Genomic DNA, 17830 nt, shown 5'->3' with positions numbered 1-17830 from the left:
TGACAAAAGTATAAGCTTTTAATATTTGACAATTTGTGTTAAAACAAAAATTGACCTTCTTGGTTAGTAGCGAGGGGGGAAAATCAATAGTATAATTTTCAATAATTCATAAAGCGAACGCCATTATGCTAAATCTTAACTATTAATCTTATCCTTTACAAAGTCTCGATTGATTTGTTAATAAAATATCTTCCCGTGTGTGGCAACAGCGGGTATAACTCTTTAAAAACCTTCAGAAGCAAGAAAATTACCAAGTAGCCCAAGAATGTAGATGAGAATTTTATTGATCGCCCTGATTCTTCTTAATATGTATTAATAAATTCCACAACCTTTTGTACCTTGCACTTGTCAAAAACCAATGCTTTTACAAAATCCATAAAAGGAAAACATATTTTTCTTTGCGGAAGAACCATATGACACCTTTGCATCACTCTCTCCTGCTTGGCCCAGTCAATTTTCTAAAACTTCTGGAGTCTGAGGGTGAGAGTTTCCCCTTCCTAGAAAACATTCTTTTCGCTCTTCTTCCTTCCTTCCTCTTTGCCCTCTATTTTCAGGGCGTGTGGGGAGGGAAACCTCGGTTTAGTTGGTTTAGTTCTTCCGCTGAGAGCCGGGGGGACGCTTTCGCGGAAGCCGCGCTGCGGGCGAGGGACTGTCTCCGGGCTGAAAGCTCCCAGCGGCCCAGCCCGCAGAGGTCGGGGTGTGGTTCCCCGAAGAGCTGAAGGCTCGAGTAGCCCACCGGTGTGCAGAGGCGCTGGCAGCTGGGGTGGGCTGGCGGGCCGAGGCAGAGGACAGTGCCGGGGCCGGGCCGGTCCTCGGGGCTCCGCGGGGCTGGTCAGCTGCGTGGCCTCTCGGCCCTCGCGGCCCTTCTCGACTCCACTCCCCAGGATATCGTGGACGCGTTTAAGGCGCCAGAGCTCTTTCCTGTGGACTCCTGGGGTGGGATGTCTCAGAGTCTGGGGAGTCCAACTCACCTTCCCAGTCTGTCCGGGACAAAATGAACCAGGCTGGGCCCCCACCCACCGCCCTGGCCCCGGCCCTCTCGGGCGCCTTCTGCCTGGGTGTGTGCGGGGAATGCTTCTGTGTGCTGGCGCCACGGCGCCCGGGCTTCCCTCCCCGCGTGTGTCCTCCCGGAGACCCCTCGGGCCGAGCCTTTTCTTCCGCCTGCGGGGCCCAGAGGCTGGAGTGGGGGACGCGAGTGGGGCGGGCGGACAGAGCGAGCCCCGGGAGGCTGGCGGGCGGCGGAGAGCGCTGCGCCGGTTGTCTCCAGCGCGCACTATCGCGGGCGCGTAGTAGATGTCGCTGTTGTCCGCGCTTACGCGGCCGGCTGGCCGGGCTCTGGAGCACGTGACCTGCGAGGAGGCTGCGGCTCAAGGCCATTTTCAAATCTCATTGGCTTGGTTGTCATGTGGTCGGCAGAGGCATCCACAATTACACGGGGAATGTTTTCCTAGAGATGTCAGCCTACAAAGGACACAATCTCTCTTCTTCAAATTCCTCCCCAAAATGTCCTTTCCCAACAGCTCTCCTGCTGCTAATACTTTTTTAGTAGATTCCTTGATCAGTGCCTGCAGGAGTGACAGTTTTTATTCGAGCAGCGCCAGCATGTACATGCCACCACCTAGCGCAGACATGGGGACCTATGGAATGCAAACCTGTGGACTGCTCCCGTCTCTGGCCAAAAGAGAAGTGAACCACCAAAATATGGGTATGAATGTGCATCCTTATATACCTCAAGTAGACAGTTGGACAGACCCGAACAGATCTTGTCGAATAGAGCAACCTGTTACACAGCAAGTCCCCACTTGCTCCTTCACCACCAACATTAAGGAAGAATCCAATTGCTGCATGTATTCTGATAAGCGCAACAAACTCATTTCTGCTGAGGTCCCTTCGTACCAGAGGCTGGTCCCTGAGTCCTGTCCCGTTGAGAATCCCGAGGTTCCTGTCCCTGGATATTTTAGACTGAGTCAGACCTACGCCACCGGGAAAACCCAAGAGTACAATAACAGCCCCGAAGGCAGCTCCACAGTCATGCTCCAGCTCAACCCTCGCGGCGCGGCCAAGCCGCAGCTCTCGGCCGCCCAGCTGCAGATGGAAAAGAAGATGAACGAGACAGCGAGTGGCCAGGAGCCCACCAAAGTCTCCCAGGTGGAGAGCCCTGAAGCCAAGGGCGGCCTTCCGGAAGAGAGGAGCTGCCTGGCAGAGGTCTCCGTGTCCAGTCCCGAAGTACAGGAGAAGGAAAGCAAAGGTCGGTATGAGCAGAGTTGTCACCCCAGCGGGGCGCGCAGCCCCGGAACCGGCAGAGAGAGGGAACACCCGGGTGCCCAGTGCCGAACCGGCAGCCTGGGGCCCCGACTGGCAGGTGCCTCTCCTCCCGTCTTTTAGAGGGGCAGTCTTAATCCCGAGATGGTTTCCGCTTCTGCCGCGCTTCCCTGACCCTCCTGGCTAGTCCTGGCCCCATGCTGATGGCGCCCGGGCAGAGGAAGGGCTTGCCGGGTTTATTTTTCCTGAGCTAGACCTGAAATGCAACAAAAGAGCGCAAATGAGACCTGCGGCTGGTAAACGCGGCCCCAGAACCTCCTTCCTCCCGCTCAGATTTGCAGTCCCAGCCATGCCTTTCACTCAGTGATGATTTTAAGGTGGTCCAGGGTACCGCGTTCGTGTTCAATGTATGCACCCCGCATCCTGCGAGCATGGGGACAGCACCGGGAACGAGATGGCTGGACCAGTTGGTGCTTGGGCCAGAGAACAGGGCTCCCTGCCTCTGCGGGGCTAGGTAACCTTGGCTTTGTCTGGGGAAAGTGCTGAAAGCTTTGCAGTCCTTTTGCAAAGGGGCAAAGGCAGAAGGGGGGGGGGAGAATGGAATATGCATGGCCCACCCGGCAGGGCCAGCCTTAGGGCTGGACAGGGCAAAGAGCCAGGGGCTCTGGCTTTTCTGCCCCTGATCCTCTGCCCCAGTGCTCAGAGTTGGGCCACAGCAAGGAGCTACATTTCTCATTTCTGGGAGAATGCTTTTGTGTGGGGGCAAGAAAGCACAAAAATTCAGGAAATTTGGGGGCATACATCGATGCCCAGGCAGGGCGGAGAAGGTGTAGTCGGTTCCTCTGGTATCTTTGAAAGAGAATTGGTACCTATAAGCCTGGCTGTGGGGCTCCCCGCCTGCCTGGGAGAAGTGGGGAAGAAGTAGCAGGTTTGGGGATCTGAGGCAGCAGTGGGATTTGTAGGCTTGTCAGACTGTGGTTTGCTTCTTCCACTCTAGCCCTGTTGTGAGATGATCATTTAGAATGTTGCTGGTGAGATCCTGAAAGTTTACTATTGTACTAATATTTTGTGCAGGTCAGAAAGTAGAGAGAGAAAGAGAGAGAGAACGCTGACACAGACGGCAAGAATACCCACCCATTTGTGTCATTTTGGGTACTTTAACTAACCTGGCCTCATTTACAAATATCTTTCAGGGCCCACCTCATGTGAGTAATGTTTAATGCAAGCATTTTCCAAAGCGGCCTGGCTGCCAGCGGGGTCATGGCCAAGGGTAAATTTGAACAGATTGAAAGAAAAAAAAAATTCTTGATTTTTTTTCTTCTTCTCCCTTTAATTTTGTTAGAGGAAATCAAGTCTGATACTCCAACCAGCAATTGGCTCACTGCAAAGAGTGGCAGAAAGAAGAGGTGCCCTTACACTAAGCACCAAACGCTGGAATTAGAAAAAGAGTTCTTGTTCAATATGTACCTCACCCGCGAGCGCCGCCTAGAGATCAGTAAGAGCGTTAACCTCACCGACAGGCAGGTCAAGATTTGGTTTCAAAACCGCCGAATGAAACTCAAGAAGATGAGCCGAGAGAACCGGATCCGAGAACTGACCGCCAACCTCACCTTCTCTTAGGTCCGAGGCCCGTCAGAGGTTAGGATCGGAGAGGGGCGCCGAGTTCCAGGGCCGAGTGCTGGAGGACTGGGAAGGCGGAAACAAAACCTTCAATGCTCTTTGTTTTTTGAAAAATTTTTTTTTCCTGCTAGAATGTGACTTTGGGGTCATTCTGTTCGTGCTGCAAGTGATCTGTAATCCCTATGAGTATATATATATATATATATATATATATTAAAAAAAACTAGCACGTGTAATTTATTATTTTTTTCATCGTAATGCAGGGTAACTATTACTGCGCATTTTCATTTGGCTCTTAACTTATTGGAACTGTAGAGCATCCATCAATCCACTCGTCCATCCAGCAATGTGACTTTTTCATGTTTTTCCTAACACAAAAGGTCTGTGTGTGTGTGGTTAGTCCATGAGCTCATGGCGTTTTGAATACATCCAGTACTTAAAAGTACTTAAATTACATATATATTTAAAAAGATTAAAACCCACAAGCTTTGGGGGGAGGGGGACTAAGAAAGCACATTACAATGTATCTTTTTGCAAATGAGTTTAGCAGTTGTCCTTGGTGAGATGGAATATTGACTTTGCCTTGTAGCCTTTCCCTTGTGGTGCATCTGTGGTTTGGTAGAAGTACAACAGCAACCTGTCCTTCTGTGCATGTTCTGGTCGCATGTATAATGCAATAAACTCTGGAAACGAGTGCACTCCCTCTGCTTTCTGAAATGGAAATATGTTGTGATGGAGATGAAAGACTTTGGTGAGATTATCTTCCTGTTAAACTGCTTGTTTGGGGCAGTTGCGGGGGTGGTAGAAAGTAGGGGAAGTGATATGGGAGAGAAAAGCTGAAGGGGGCCTTTGGTGCTGAAATTTGGCAGTGGTTGGGGAGTGATCATTCAGGCTGTGCCTGCTGTTTTCCTAGTTGGGAAGAAAGAGGGTCCTGTCTCCCCCTCCCCTCATGATAGTAACATAATTGATTTGTCAATGGATGTGAACTTTCCTCTAGCCTGAACCTGGTAAGTAAACCTGTGTCCAAACCGCATTTTCCTCGCAGCTCCCCGTTTGTGTGTCTTCCTCTCTTTGGTTTTGGTTCTGTTATTTTTAATGCTTTCAGTGGAGTCTTGGTGATTTCTAGCTGGTGTGCCATTGCCAGGGACTAGGTTGAAATCAGTCTTGCCCACCTGGAAGCCGTGGGGCCTCCATTACAGGAGCAAAGACAAGCAGCAGCTTAGCATTGCATCGGGTCCATTTCTGCTCCCCTGTTCTTATCCCGACCCCCATCCCAAGCACAAGATAGCCAGGCCACAGTGAAGCCAAGAATGAGTGAGTTTTCTCATCTCACTTTGCCCTGGTTGCCTTGTGGAAGGATTTTATGCTCAGTCATTACCTTTTGGTGGCCTACATGAAAAAAAAGATTTTTAAAGGAAGAAAAGGTTTCCACCAGCTAATTCTCTCTCCATTTAATTACAAACTGCTGATTGGAGCCATTGTATCTGGGAGGCAAGAAAATGTATGAAGGGTGACTGAAAGAATTTGCAGATGAACATGACTTCTCATGAAGTCCAATGTTCCAGTTGTTACCATGGCACAGAAAACTCCAGCTATCTTTTCCCTATGTGTGAATGTGCATATAGATAGATGGATAGATAGATACATAGATTGACTGATGGATTTCAGGATCCTCAGCCCACGAGAGTCCAGACTTTGGTAGTCCTGCCAGGGAGAAGAGGAGAGGCCTTGGGGGGATGAGCTGACACAAAATTCGTTACCCCAGGTTGTGCTGTGATTTTAAAAGGTTTCCAGTAGACTCAAGCAGCTTCCTTGACAAATCCCTGGATTTGTCAAAGGACAAATGAAAACGATAGATCCTTTTCGCCCCCCCCCTTTTCCCCTAAAGACAATCTCTTTAAGGGGGTCTCAGCCTTAAAACTCTCGACCAAGAGTCCTTGGGAGACTCAGTAATTATTCGGAGTTTTAAACATCCTGCTGAAAACAGAGGTGATTTTCCAGGTCCAAGACAGACCGCTTTAGGGGAGCCATTTCCTAGGGTGGAAGATGGATGGCATCAATGCCAGGTTGGGAACACTGGAATAGATCTGCCCAGACCTCCATTGGTTGGGCAGGAGAAGGAAGGCAATTTTAGCTTCTCAGTTTACCTCCTGCGATGTGGGGAGCACCATTCGTTGTTGACAAGGGGTCATGTCTCAGAGGAAAATCTGGGCTACAGGCAGAGGCAGCTCCTCTGGAATAAAATCAGAAAGCCTTTGGCAAAGACAATCAATCAGACCATAAGTAGCCATTTCCCTCCTTCCTTTCCGGGGCTCAAGGTGGGCTGGGAGCCCCCCAAGGGTGCGCAGGGCAACTTGTAGAGCGAGGAATATATCCTCCACCCGCCGGCGCCCGGCTGCTTTTTGTCTCGGCTCCCAGCCGGGCTTCCTAGGCTTTGTACCATGGATTTGGGAGTGACAATGGGCATTTCCCTCAGATTCAAGGCTGCCCAGGCTTAACTTTGGAGACTGGGGGGAAAAAAAGTAGGGAGGAGGGAGAGAAAGAAAGAAAAGAATTCGTAAGAGAGTAGCCCAAGGACCAGGCCATTTTTTAGAGATCTCTGGAATTCACTTGGAGACGTCCAAGTGAGAATCAAGGGGAGCGGCCTGGCCCAGGGAAATGCTGTCCCCGATGGCCATTCTTGAGGCAGGGTCGGGGCGGCAGCGGGGTGCGGGCCTGCGCTAGCATTTGGGTTCTGCCCTATGGCGTGTTCTCTTCCAGGACCTTTCCAGACGTCCCGGAGAAGACAAGGCACCCTGGCCGCCACGGTCCGCGCGGTGCTGACTGCCAGCTCGCGGACACTTTCGAAGGCAGACAGAGCCCGGGCGGTGGCCGCCGGCCGCGCCCAGCCCGAGGGCCAGGCCGCCCCAGCTCACCCCTCCGGCCTCGGCGTGCGCTCAGCCTCACGTCGGGGGTGTGTGTCTGCGCGGGCGTGTGTGAGTGCGGTAGGGGGAGGGGGGCCTTTCGAGCTGCTCCATCCGTCCGTTTTATTAGGGACACATTAATCTATAATCAAATACACCTCATAAAATTTTTATTGAAAGGCATAATATCATTACAGAGGTCTTCCACCTGTTTTAAACAACACGACAAGCTGTGAGAGAGCGTGTGTGGGTGTGGGTGTGCGTAGGCAGGGGTGGGCTGGGGCCGGGAGAGAAGCTCCGGGAGAACTCCCCTCGGGCGCCAGGGGGCCGCCTCGGAAGGCCGGCCTGCCTCGGGCCGCACAGGCTCGCGCTCCCCGCCACCGGCCCCCAAGTGCTCGGAGCGCCCAGAACTCACGGCCGGGAGCTCGGAGCCCAGACGCCGGGGAGGTAGCCCCAGTCCGGACTGCAAGACCGAGGGAGGCAAGAAGAGGCGAACAAATAGTCCCCAGCGCCTCCTGCGGCCGCGGTCGGGGCGCGTGGTCCCCGTCGCCACCGGGATGGCCGAGTCAGGCCAGGCCGAGCTCGGCGCACCGGCCGGGACCCGTGGGCTCTAATTGCTGCTCTTACGTTGATGATGATTTTTTTTTTTTTAAATCACAGCAGCCCCCAGTTTAGCGGACTGATTTACTCCTGGTATTGGTAAATATGATCACGTGGGCCGCGCGACCAATGGTGGAGGCTGCAGCCTGCGAACTAGTCGGCGGCTCGGGCGCCGGCGGGGAGCGGCGCCGCGGCGGGCAGTGTAACCTTGGGTGGGAGCGCGGGGCGCCTCAAAATGTCCTCCAGTGGCACCCTCAGCAACTACTACGTGGACTCGCTCATAGGCCATGAGGGCGACGAGGTGTTCGCCGGGCGCTTCGGACCTCCAGGGCCTGGCGCGCAGGGCAGGCCCGCAGGTGTGGCCGACAGCCCGGCCGCCGCCGCCGCCGAGTTCGCCTCGTGTAGTTTTGCCCCCAAATCGGCTGTGTTCTCCGCCTCGTGGTCCGCGGTGCCCGCCCAGCCCCCGGCGGCGGCGGCGATGAGCGGCCTTTACCACCCATACGTGCCCCCGCCGCCCCTGGCCGCTTCCGCCTCCGAGCCCGGCCGCTACATGCGCTCCTGGATGGAGCCGCTGCCCGGCTTCCCGGGCGGTGCGGGCGGAGGCGGCGGCGGTAGCGGCGGCGGCGGCGGCCCGGGCCCCGGTCCCAGCCCCGGCCCCAGCGGCCCACCCAACGGGCGCCACTACGGGATTAAGCCTGAAAGCGGAGCGGCACCGACCCCCGCCGCCGCCGCCGCCGCCGCCACCTCCACCTCCTCCACTTCCTCGTCTTCCTCCTCCAAAAGGACTGAGTGCTCCGCGGCCCGAGAGTCCCAGGGGAGCGGCGGCCCCGAGTTCTCGTGCAACTCGTTCCTACGGGACAAGGTGGCAGCGGCGGCGGCTGGGGGAGCCGGGCCCGGGGCGGGGATCGGATCCGGGTCCGGGGCAGGCGGCTCATCGGAGCCCTCGGCTTGCAGCGACCACCCGAGCCCGGGCTGTCCGCTGAAGGAGGAAGAGAAGCAGCATTCGCAGGCGCCGCAGCAGCAACTTGACCCAAGTAAGTGCAAAAGAAATTGCCCCCTGATTTATTGCTGAAACCTGTAAGGCTCGAATGTGCAAAACTGATAGTTTTACTAACCTATAAAAACGTCTAGACGCCTACCCTAGCCTGGGCGAGCTACACGCATCCATAAAAAAAGCGTCCCATAACCACCTACCCTGGGCACGCGGTTTGTACGGTAAACAGAGCGCGGGCATTAAGGCTTTTTATGATAATTCCCCCCCAAGTTGTGAAAAGCGGCCATCCTTGGTGAAATTAATTTAACGACCTCTTCTCTCCCCCACCCCGTTGTCTCTCGCTGCCTCCCCTCCGCCCCTCGCTCCCCTTCTTCAAACCCCCCTCTTCATAGACAACCCCGCAGCAAACTGGATCCACGCTCGCTCCACCCGGAAAAAGCGCTGTCCCTACACCAAATACCAGACGCTTGAGCTGGAGAAGGAATTCCTCTTCAACATGTACCTCACTCGGGACCGGCGCTATGAGGTGGCAAGGATTCTGAACCTCACAGAGAGACAGGTCAAAATCTGGTTCCAGAATCGTAGGATGAAAATGAAAAAGATGAGCAAGGAGAAATGCCCCAAGGGAGACTGACCCGGCGCGGCGCCGGCAGGACCGCTCTGCTTTGCAATGGCAGTGGGGGATTTTTTCTTTGTGGGTGCTTGATTTCCAGAACTTCTCCAGCCATTCGGACATTTCCCCCACCCCATTTTAGGTAGAAGTGACTGTGTGGTTGGTTTCTGTGAGGTAATTTGGGGGACTCTGTATTTGCTCGATTATGTGTTGGAGAAACCAAGTGGCTTTGGGGTTTTGCCCTATCCTGCTCCCCTCTTTTCCTGTTCCGTTGATTCCTTAGGAAATGGCATATTTTGTGAGTGCACGCTGGTTTGAGGAGCCCTCTCCTGTGTAAATGTCTCCTATATTTCTGAAAAGTGCTGTAGTTTAGCCCCGAGCGCTGCTTAGCGCTGCTCAAGCAGGGGCCAAGCGCACCCCGTTTCCAAAAGCGAAGGCAGAGCGACGACAGTGCGGAGGCCCGCTGGGGCCGAGCCCCGGCCGTGTTGCCCACCGGTTATGAAAAGCCCCTTTTCCTCAGGAAGGCCGCGGGCCCTCCACTGAGATCTGGAAGGCCGAGAGAGGAGCCCAGGGCCTCCGGTGGGTCAGGGCTTTCTTCTCAGTGCACTGGAGGAGCCGCACTCTCCCTGGGAGGGTTTGGCTCGCGTGGGCGGCCGCGGGTGTAGGCCCTCCCGGTTCCTGCCTGAGGACCAGTTGTAAATGCTACCGCTTCCTACCAATAAATGCTGACCTGATCAAATGGAGTCCAGACGCTGGCCCTGAACACTGTGTGCTTGCTTTCTCTGCCTCTTTGCAAAATATCACCCTCATGGGACGTCTTCCCCATCTCTGGGAAGGATACTTTGCTAAAAATCCATGGCCCTTCCACCTGAGAGGTCTCTGATGTGCCTCTGAGTCTCGCTTAGGTTGGGCAGACTGCAGCATAGAGCACCGCCCCCCCCCCCCCCCCCAGGGGAGCCTTGGGCGGTCCTGTCCCAGCCTGCTTCCAATGCCTCGGCGAACTCTGTACCCTGGACCCAGTGTCAGCATTGCAGCAGAACCGGCAGAGCCCCTGGACCCCAGTAAACAAGGGACCGTCTCGCTGGGGCTTTGACATACCGCACCCCACGTCTCCCTCTGCTCACGGAGTCGTAGCCATCAACACCCCCGCTTCCCCCCCACCCAACCAGGGAAAGGCCAACTCAGCACCCTGGGGCAACTCCTCCAGTTCCGCGGGGCTGGCTGGCTCCGGGAGGGCTGAGCCGGTTAGGCTGTGAGCTTCCGCCCCTCCCCACGGGAGCCCCGAAGTGACCTTAGAAGATCAAAATGGTCAAGGCTCTCCGCAGCTATCCCCACCCCGCCCCTCCCCCACGCAGTTTCTGTGTGTTTAGCCCCCAGCTCGGCCCTCTGAGGGCCGCATTCAGAGGCTAAAATGAAGGTCATTGTAAGTGAGGATTTGGGCCCAACACGGCCTTTGCAGGCCCGAGAGGCGGCGGCGCCGGGCGGCCTGGGCTGGGCGGAAGGCGGGGGCGATGGCAGAGTTTTGGGGGGATCCGGATGAAAGAGGGGACTTGAGGAAAAGCAGAGGGGGGCAGGGAGGGAAATCCAAGGCCCAGATCCGGCAGAAGGTGCTGCGTACCCCCCGCCCCTGCGGCCAACCCGATACCTTGGGCTCTTTGAAAACAGGAAGAGCCAAGGTGTCATAAAGCCATCGAGTCGGCGAGACGTCTGGAGGTAATGAGTTTACAACAGGCCCGGCGCTTCGCTTTGAAAGCATCTCATTTTGATGTTTGTGTTTGTGGGAGGAAAGGAAAAATGCAGACAAAACTGGGTCTTAAAATCTGGACAATAAAATATAAACAGGACTCAGTTGGACTAAGAAGACGGGGACTGGGGAGCCCCGGATGAGGTGTGAGCACCTAGGAAATAAAAATAGGGGGAGTAGGAAGGAGGAGACAATATAGTTCTGATTTTTAAAATAAGCTGGGTATAGAAGTAGCCAGTGGGTGGCTCTCAATAATATTTAACTATGGCTGCCGTCTAGCTCCTTTTTAAAAAAGGAAAATACGTCTGTTATTTGGGGGTGGGAGAGTTAGTGCTCTTGGGTCATTTACTTAGGCCGAGCATCTCCCAGATGCATGGTCCGCGGAAAGAGATGAAGTTGCCACTTAAATGACCTGTCACAAAAATATCTAACCCTCCACTCCAAACAGGGAGCAAAAATATTGTTGGAAATTATTTGTTTGCTTATAGAAAAATTAATCGTTACAGCTGAATTGGAGGGAAGCATTTTTGAAAATGAGAAAAAAGATTAACTTCTTAGGAAACACCTAAACTGATTAAAGTCTTCCCTTTAAATAAAAACAAGTGGAATGCTTAGCCAATTCATTTCACTCTGTGGCTTTGATATAAATTTAATATCTCATTTATTGTGCTTAGAAGTTCCAATGAACACAGCCCAACGGGGCCTTTCCAGACAGGCATTCAGAGATAAATCAAAAAAGTTTTTAATTTGCCTTCTATCCCCACCCCAATTGTCCAGTGAAATGGGCCTGAAGCATTAAAATTACAAAGTAGCAAACATTCAGGATTTAATGCTACATGTAACAGCTTTAAAAGAAAAAAAATGAACGAATTTAACTTCTGTAGTTTCTTAGCTTTCTAAGTCCCTGGCTCCACTGTAAAAAAAAAAAAAAAAGGCCTATAGCAGTTGATATTTAGAAAGTTGTGATCTCGTTGAATCTAGCCCATTCTGTAATTGTGGGCGATTACAGAATGGGGACTTACTGTGTCTGGCAAAAGAAGGGCTGGAAGCTTTTGAAAAAGACACTACTGGAAGCTCTCGGGAGCAGAAATATCTTTGGCATTCAGGAGCCCCTGTTTTCTGCACTTGACTTGTCGACAATCAAAGAGATGAAAGCATTATTAGTGTCAGCGATCCAAGCTCCAGTCAAACTAAAGAACAAGATTGGAATTGGTTTGAGTTGAATAAACAGAAGTTAAGCTCACTCGGCTAGAGGTGGCATTTTGGCCACTAGAGAGCGCCGTTGCTCCATTTTGTGATCGTAAAGCTGGCGTTTGCGGCGGAAGAAGGGCTTGATTAAAGATACAATCCTATGTTAGATTCCAAATTAGGATAAATTTAGCCAAAAAGAATCAATGTGCACTATTACATTCTCCAGAAGTGCTTATTATGTATAAAATTTTGACTTAGGATTTCAGAAAACTTGGGCACAGTTGAGAACGTTACGTTAATGCACTGTATCAAAACAGAGAAGTGTAAAAGCATACATGTTTACCAAGTTAATCGCACCCTGCTCCCATTCAGATTATAAACGGAATGCTTGAAGGAAAAAAATAAAACTGTTTTGTCCCAAGAGGAAATGTTGTCTTACAATGTTTTCGTAACTAGGCCAGAATGTGTAGAAATGAATTTGTAGTGTTTGTATTTCTTTTTCGCCCCCTCAGGAATCACAAAGTTCTGGAAGGTGCTTTGCATTATTGAGATCTGGACTCGCTCTTCTTTTCCCCCATTCCATTCCAAAATCCACTATTGAGGGTTTAAACACGCGCGCGCGCACACACACCCCACACACGCCAAACAGTGAAATTAAAAGGCGCAATTACAAAGTTTCAAGGCTTTATTGAAAATAATTACTCTTTTAATTGGGTATTTGCAAGATTGGAGTACAAATCGTTAACCGTCCGAATCAGTTCGTTGGCCTACGGATTTAAAGGAAGGTTTTAACCTGGTGATAACTGGCAGAAAACAACAATAACAACAACAAAAAAAAACCGGACCCATCACCACTCACACAGCAGAAGCCTCCTTGCACTCCCTACTAATTTAAAAATAAGACATGCCTTTATAATCTGCAGATTCATTAGTAATCCGTTTACCTTCACTATTTTCAGCTATTCCCTGTAGAAACAATTTACAGAGTCTTAAACATTATCTTGTTATGCCTTTCCGTCTCTACCTTATTTTCTCCATTTGCAAGATAATATTCTGTCCACCCGGACTAACCTCAGGATCTCACCCACGAGCTGGGCCAACCCTCAAGGGGCAAGAGGTAGTTGAAATCAGTCGCCTGCTACGCCTTTGGGAGCTGTCTGGAGGTTTTTAGACATTCTCATTTGGCGTGAAAAGCCAGCAAGGTGTGTTTAAGTTTTAACGGGGGCGTCCTCGGTGGGCTGAGAGTGTTTCTGAGGTCGGCTCCCGTGGGCCTGGCGCCCTCTACAACAATGGATTATCCCAAGAAGAAGGGTCACCTTAAGACCCACTAAAAAGGCAGGGTAGGCAAAGGAAAACCCACTCAGCAGAGACCTATTACATTTATTAGACATTGAACATCATCAACACAAGAGCAGAGGTGGGGGGAAGAAGAAGGGGAGAGAGAAGGCGAATTGGTGGTGTAACGCCAACAGGCTTTAGAGCCAGTTTCTAAAATCAGGAGTATTTTTCCGATTCACACTCGATTTGCCCAGATGATACGGGACGTTTCTCTTCCTCGTCCTTCATAGAATGCGTTTTCTCTTTCTTTACCTTTGGAAAAACTAGTAACTTTTTAAGTTGAACACAGCGCCTGTTCTCGGCACCAACTTCCCAGGCTTGTTGCATGAACTAGAATCGTTAGAAGATGGGCGCCGCCTGCAGCTGCTTGGAACTGGCATGTTCCGAACGCCGGCCCGGAGGCTCCTTAGGGGTCCCGGGTGTCGGTTCCCCGACCTCCGCCCGGGGCCATCGCCTGCCCAGGTCCTCTCCACGCAGGGGCTGAGACCCGGAGCCGCGCGTCCTGCCGGAGAAAATACCAGCCTCTCCAGCGTAAGTTCTCCTTCGCGGCTTGAAACATTTCTGTCTGCTTTTCTATTTACTCTCTCAGCAATGCTAATGTTCCCCCTCCCCACATTCTTCAGGCTGCCCCCGGCGCCTGGTACTGACGTCTATCAAGGGTGAAATGATGGAAACTATATTCATGGGCATGATTTCCATTAAATATCAATTAACCTGGGAGCCTCAGCCAGGCGTGCAGTGCGTCAAGGGTAAATGTACATCTCATTTCCACAAGGCCCGCTCGGCTGGAAAAGAAGGGCTTACTTAGATTCGCTTTGATAATGCACTTCGGTATTGAGGTCACCTTTGTGGCCTTTAATCAAGCCACTTGGATAAGACCTAACTCAAATATTCAGCCGAATCGTCTACACGGCTTGTCCTCGTTCCCTGGGCTGCGCCCGCGTGTCCAGAGGCGCAAAAGCCACGGCCAACCTCTGAGGGCTTGCTCCAGGGGCCGGGGAGGGAGTGATTTGCTCCACAGTCTCCTGGGAGTGGCCTCCCTGCCTCCCCGCGCCCCCACCCCCAAGTGTAAGGCTCCGCTGTGCCCCCGCCCTGCCGGCCGTGGCCCGCATTCCCTGGGCCCGGGGGCACGGCTAGCCCTTGGCAGTGCGGTTTTATGGGCCCCCTTTAAGGCTGGCGGAGGCATCTTCGCGCCAGCGTGAGGCGTCCCGTCGGGTGCAGAGTGTCGCCTCCGCGCGGATCCCTCCGCGCGGTTATCTCGCGTCCATCTCGCTCCCTCTCCCGGCAGTGGCGTGGTGCGAAAATGCCTCGCCGGGGCGCACCGGGGCGGCAGCCTCGGCAGCGGCGGCGAGAGCGGTGGGAGGGGGCTACGGGGGGGGCGAGGTGAGAGGTGGCGGCGGGCAGAGGGTTTTTTTTTCCTTTTCCCTCCAGAGCGGGGGTTTGTAAACCGAAGCCAAAGAGTGTCTCCGTGGGCCGGGCGCACTTTTTTTGTTGTTGTCCCGGTGCGCTCAGGGCCGCCTGGTGCCTGAGAGGAAAGAGTGGAGGCAGCGGGGCAGGTCACCCGGGGTGTTGGCGAGTTTATTGCGGCCAAGCCGGCGCGCGCCGGGAGAGGCCGGGCGGGCAGTGGAACGCGGGGGCTGGGTGAGGCCCTGCGACCTGCGAGGGAGGCGGCGCGAGGTCGAGGCGGCGGGCGCGGGAGAGGAGCATGAGCGCCCAGTAGTGGAGTGCCCGCGGTTGCGGGGTCTCAGAAGCGGCGGGCGGGTGGGTGGCAGCAGCAACGTAGCCCGGCGGCCCCAGTGGCGCGAGCAGCCGCCCCAGAGGCCCCCGCGGCAGTGCGGTCGCGCTGAGGCGCGCTCCCTGCCTGCTCCGCGCCGCCCGCCCGCCCGGGGCCGCCCTACCTTGGCCCCCGGCCGCTGGCCGCCGCCGCCTCGATGAGTTCGTACTTCGTGAACCCGTTGTACTCCAAGTACAAGGCGGCGGCCGCGGCGGCGGCCGCGGCAGGCGAGGCCATCAATCCCACTTACTACGACTGTCACTTCGCGCCCGAGGTCGGCGGCCGCCACGCCGCTGCCGCCGCCTTGCAGCTCTATGGCAACAGCGCCGCCGGCTTCCCGCACGCGCACCCGCACCCGCACCCGTCGCCGCCGCCCGCCAGGCCGGGCTGCAGTAGTGGGGGCGGCCCGGGCCCCGGCCAGGACTACTTCCACCCCGGCGGGGGCAGCCCAGCCGCAGCCTACCAGGCCGCCCCACCTCCTCCGCCGCCGCCTCCCCCCTGCGGTGGGATTGCCTGTCACGGGGAGCCCGCGAAGTTTTACGGATACGATAACTTACAGAGACAGCCGATTTTTACGACCCAGCAAGAGGCCGAGCTGGTACAATATCCTGACTGTAAATCGTCCAGTGGTAATATTGGCGAGGACCCAGACCACTTAAATCAGAGCTCGTCTCCTTCTCAAATGTTTCCCTGGATGAGACCACAAGGTTGGGATGCAATTTTTTTTTTTTTTAAGCGGGGAGAGGGGGAGAAATCTGCTTTCATCTCACGTAATTGCTTTAAAACTCCCCTTTTCTCTCCCTCTCCTTTTTCTTCTGGTGTAGCTTACAGTGACTCTTATTCATGAAGTAATACAGACTTTTTTTTTTTTCTTTAAAGTAGAAACCATGAAAAGATGATGGGGGTCATAATAATTGCTAGGACGTTCTCGCTGCCCCTCTTGCCTGCCCATGCTATATATAATATCAGACCTAAGGAGAGTTGTGTATATTTCACCCCTTAGACCTGTTTCAGAAACCTCCAGCAACCTGCAGACGCACCATTACATTTTTAATGTTTATTTTCCTCTTTTTTTCTCTCTTTGTTTTAATCAGCAGCTCCTGGTAGACGAAGGGGAAGACAAACCTACAGTCGTTTCCAAACCTTAGAGTTGGAAAAGGAATTCCTTTTTAACCCTTATCTGACCAGGAAGAGAAGAATCGAGGTTTCCCACGCCTTAGCCCTCACCGAGAGACAGGTAAAAATCTGGTTCCAGAACAGGAGAATGAAATGGAAAAAGGAGAACAACAAGGACAAATTCCCGGTTTCCAGACAGGAGGCGAAGGATGGGGAAACAAAAAAGGAAGCCCAAGAGCTGGAGGAAGACCGAGCCGAAGGCCCGACAAATTAACTTCTACCTTTAAAATTTTACCGCAGACTATTAAAACTAATGATCAGCATATGCTGGTGGACACCACCTGTTTTCTTTTTTGGAAAGGACTTTACCTGTGTTTCAAGCTACCTTCATGTCACTGCTCTTGAGGTTTCTGCGCTTTGAGAGGGATTTGGGTGTTTTAAAAAAAATGTTTCTAGTGTCGCATAGAAACAGCCCTTGAGCTGTCCTATGTAAGAGTAATTTGATACTGACCTTGTAGCTATATTTTTATAATGGTAGTTTTTAATGTCTGAGCTGGTGATTTTGCCTCGACAACGTAAACTTCCTAATGATTAGCACTAAATAATTGAATATAAAATGATTTATTAATCAAACAAGTGCACTTGAACGTTTTAAATCTTTTCTTTATGGTGAGTAAATTAAAAGAAGTTTATTAATTTTAAAAGAAATTATGCCCGCAGAATATTTACTTTATATTATGTGATTAAAATGTGTTATTTATATTTTTTTCTGCTTTTATAATGAATGGTTCGGGTGCCTTTTGTTTACTCCTAAAAGGTTTCTTTGAGAATTTTGTAAATGTAATATCTCTGGGAAAAAGTCTGGGCCAAATATTGAGAAAAGCACATGTTAGCTGAGGAGTGTAATGTATAGTCCTGGCTCTGCAGCTTCCTTAAACTTGAGGAAAATGTTCGGCTAGTGACAAAAGTTTCAGGACAATGTCAAAGTTGACATTTAATAATTTTTCTATAGTTTATACAGATTATGGCAGTTTAATCATCTAGAGTGAATGAATACTTGAAAAGTCAATTATAACATTTTCACTTAGATATTTTTAGTCTGGCAAGTCACCTTGTGGAACGCCTCTCCTTTCTGAATTTGCTTTCGTTTTCAACTGTGCTTGGAATCGCCTGAAACTGCTAGGTCTCTGTGCTGTGGCCGCCGCTGTGATTCCGGTTTGTGTGTGTGTGTGTGTGTGTGTTTTCCTGAGGAGGTGCCATATTTATTTGTATTCTCTTCTCTCTGTTTGCACGCCCATTGTGAGCCAACTTGTTGTGTGTATCTCAGATGTCGGTTGGTACGTCCTCTGCTGTTCTCCAGGTTGGCCTCACCTATTTGAAACAAGCCTTGAGAGCAAACGCGGAAAAATCCGAGTGTAAACAACCGCTGCAGAATATAGCTAGCTCCTTAATAAAAGAAATGAATCCTTTTTCTAGAGCTAGTGTCTTTGAGCGCCGCCAATAACCCTTTTCCTGAGTCAGGAACAATCTCCAGGGCTCCTGTGAAGGCAGCATCCTGCTAAAGCATCTGTTTGATTTTTAAAAGGTGGGAGGGGGGTTACCTGCACCCTTGCTATAAAAATAAATAACTGCGGGAGTGGGGACTTTCTTTCATTTCAGAGAAGGCCAGCTAGGC

General features: G+C 52.3%; 3 protein-coding genes across 4 annotated transcripts; all 3 read left to right on the top strand.

Annotated features, from left to right (window-relative positions):
- Positions 1-1381: 1381 nt before the first annotated feature.
- Positions 1382-4585, top strand: HOXD10 (homeobox D10). Its single transcript, XM_020886143.2, has 2 exons — positions 1382-2248; positions 3605-4585. The coding sequence occupies exons 1-2, from the start codon at positions 1504-1506 to the stop codon at positions 3880-3882; spliced, it is 1023 nt and encodes a 340-aa protein (XP_020741802.1). The 5' UTR covers positions 1382-1503; the 3' UTR covers positions 3883-4585.
- A 2535-nt stretch (positions 4586-7120) lies between these two features.
- Positions 7121-9735, top strand: HOXD9 (homeobox D9). The gene is made up of 2 exons (XM_020886144.2): positions 7121-8419; positions 8772-9735. The coding sequence occupies exons 1-2, from the start codon at positions 7621-7623 to the stop codon at positions 9011-9013; spliced, it is 1041 nt and encodes a 346-aa protein (XP_020741803.2). The 5' UTR covers positions 7121-7620; the 3' UTR covers positions 9014-9735.
- Positions 9736-15169: 5434 nt separating this feature from the next.
- Positions 15170-17624, top strand: HOXD8 (homeobox D8). 2 transcript variants are annotated; one of them, XM_020886162.2, is made up of 2 exons: positions 15170-15746; positions 16137-17624. In XM_020886162.2, exons 1-2 carry the CDS (start codon positions 15197-15199, stop codon positions 16427-16429), a joined length of 843 nt encoding a protein of 280 aa, XP_020741821.2. In that variant the 5' UTR covers positions 15170-15196; the 3' UTR covers positions 16430-17624. The 2 variants fall into 2 exon arrangements, with proteins under 2 accessions (XP_020741821.2, XP_020741820.2); XM_020886161.2 differs by having other exon boundaries at positions 16134-17624.
- The last annotated feature ends 206 nt before the right edge of the window (positions 17625-17830 follow it).

This window comes from Odocoileus virginianus, chromosome 13, assembly GCF_023699985.2.
Source record: "Odocoileus virginianus isolate 20LAN1187 ecotype Illinois chromosome 13, Ovbor_1.2, whole genome shotgun sequence".
NCBI classification, from domain to species: Eukaryota; Metazoa; Chordata; class Mammalia; order Artiodactyla; family Cervidae; genus Odocoileus; species Odocoileus virginianus.
This window is presented reverse-complemented; position numbering and strand designations above follow the sequence as displayed.

Coding starts and splice junctions, on each gene's coding strand:
- HOXD10 (XM_020886143.2), top strand. CDS start 1,504: ATGTCCTTTCCCAACAGCTCTCCTGCTGCTAATACTTTTTTAGTAGAT. Junction 2,249..3,604: donor ACAGGAGAAGGAAAGCAAAG/GTCGGTATGAGC, acceptor TAATTTTGTTAG/AGGAAATCAAGTCTGATACT.
- HOXD9 (XM_020886144.2), top strand. CDS start 7,621: ATGTCCTCCAGTGGCACCCTCAGCAACTACTACGTGGACTCGCTCATA. Junction 8,420..8,771: donor GCAGCAGCAACTTGACCCAA/GTAAGTGCAAAA, acceptor CCCTCTTCATAG/ACAACCCCGCAGCAAACTGG.
- HOXD8 (XM_020886161.2), top strand. CDS start 15,197: ATGAGTTCGTACTTCGTGAACCCGTTGTACTCCAAGTACAAGGCGGCG. Junction 15,747..16,133: donor TCCCTGGATGAGACCACAAG/GTTGGGATGCAA, acceptor TGTTTTAATCAG/CAGCTCCTGGTAGACGAAGG.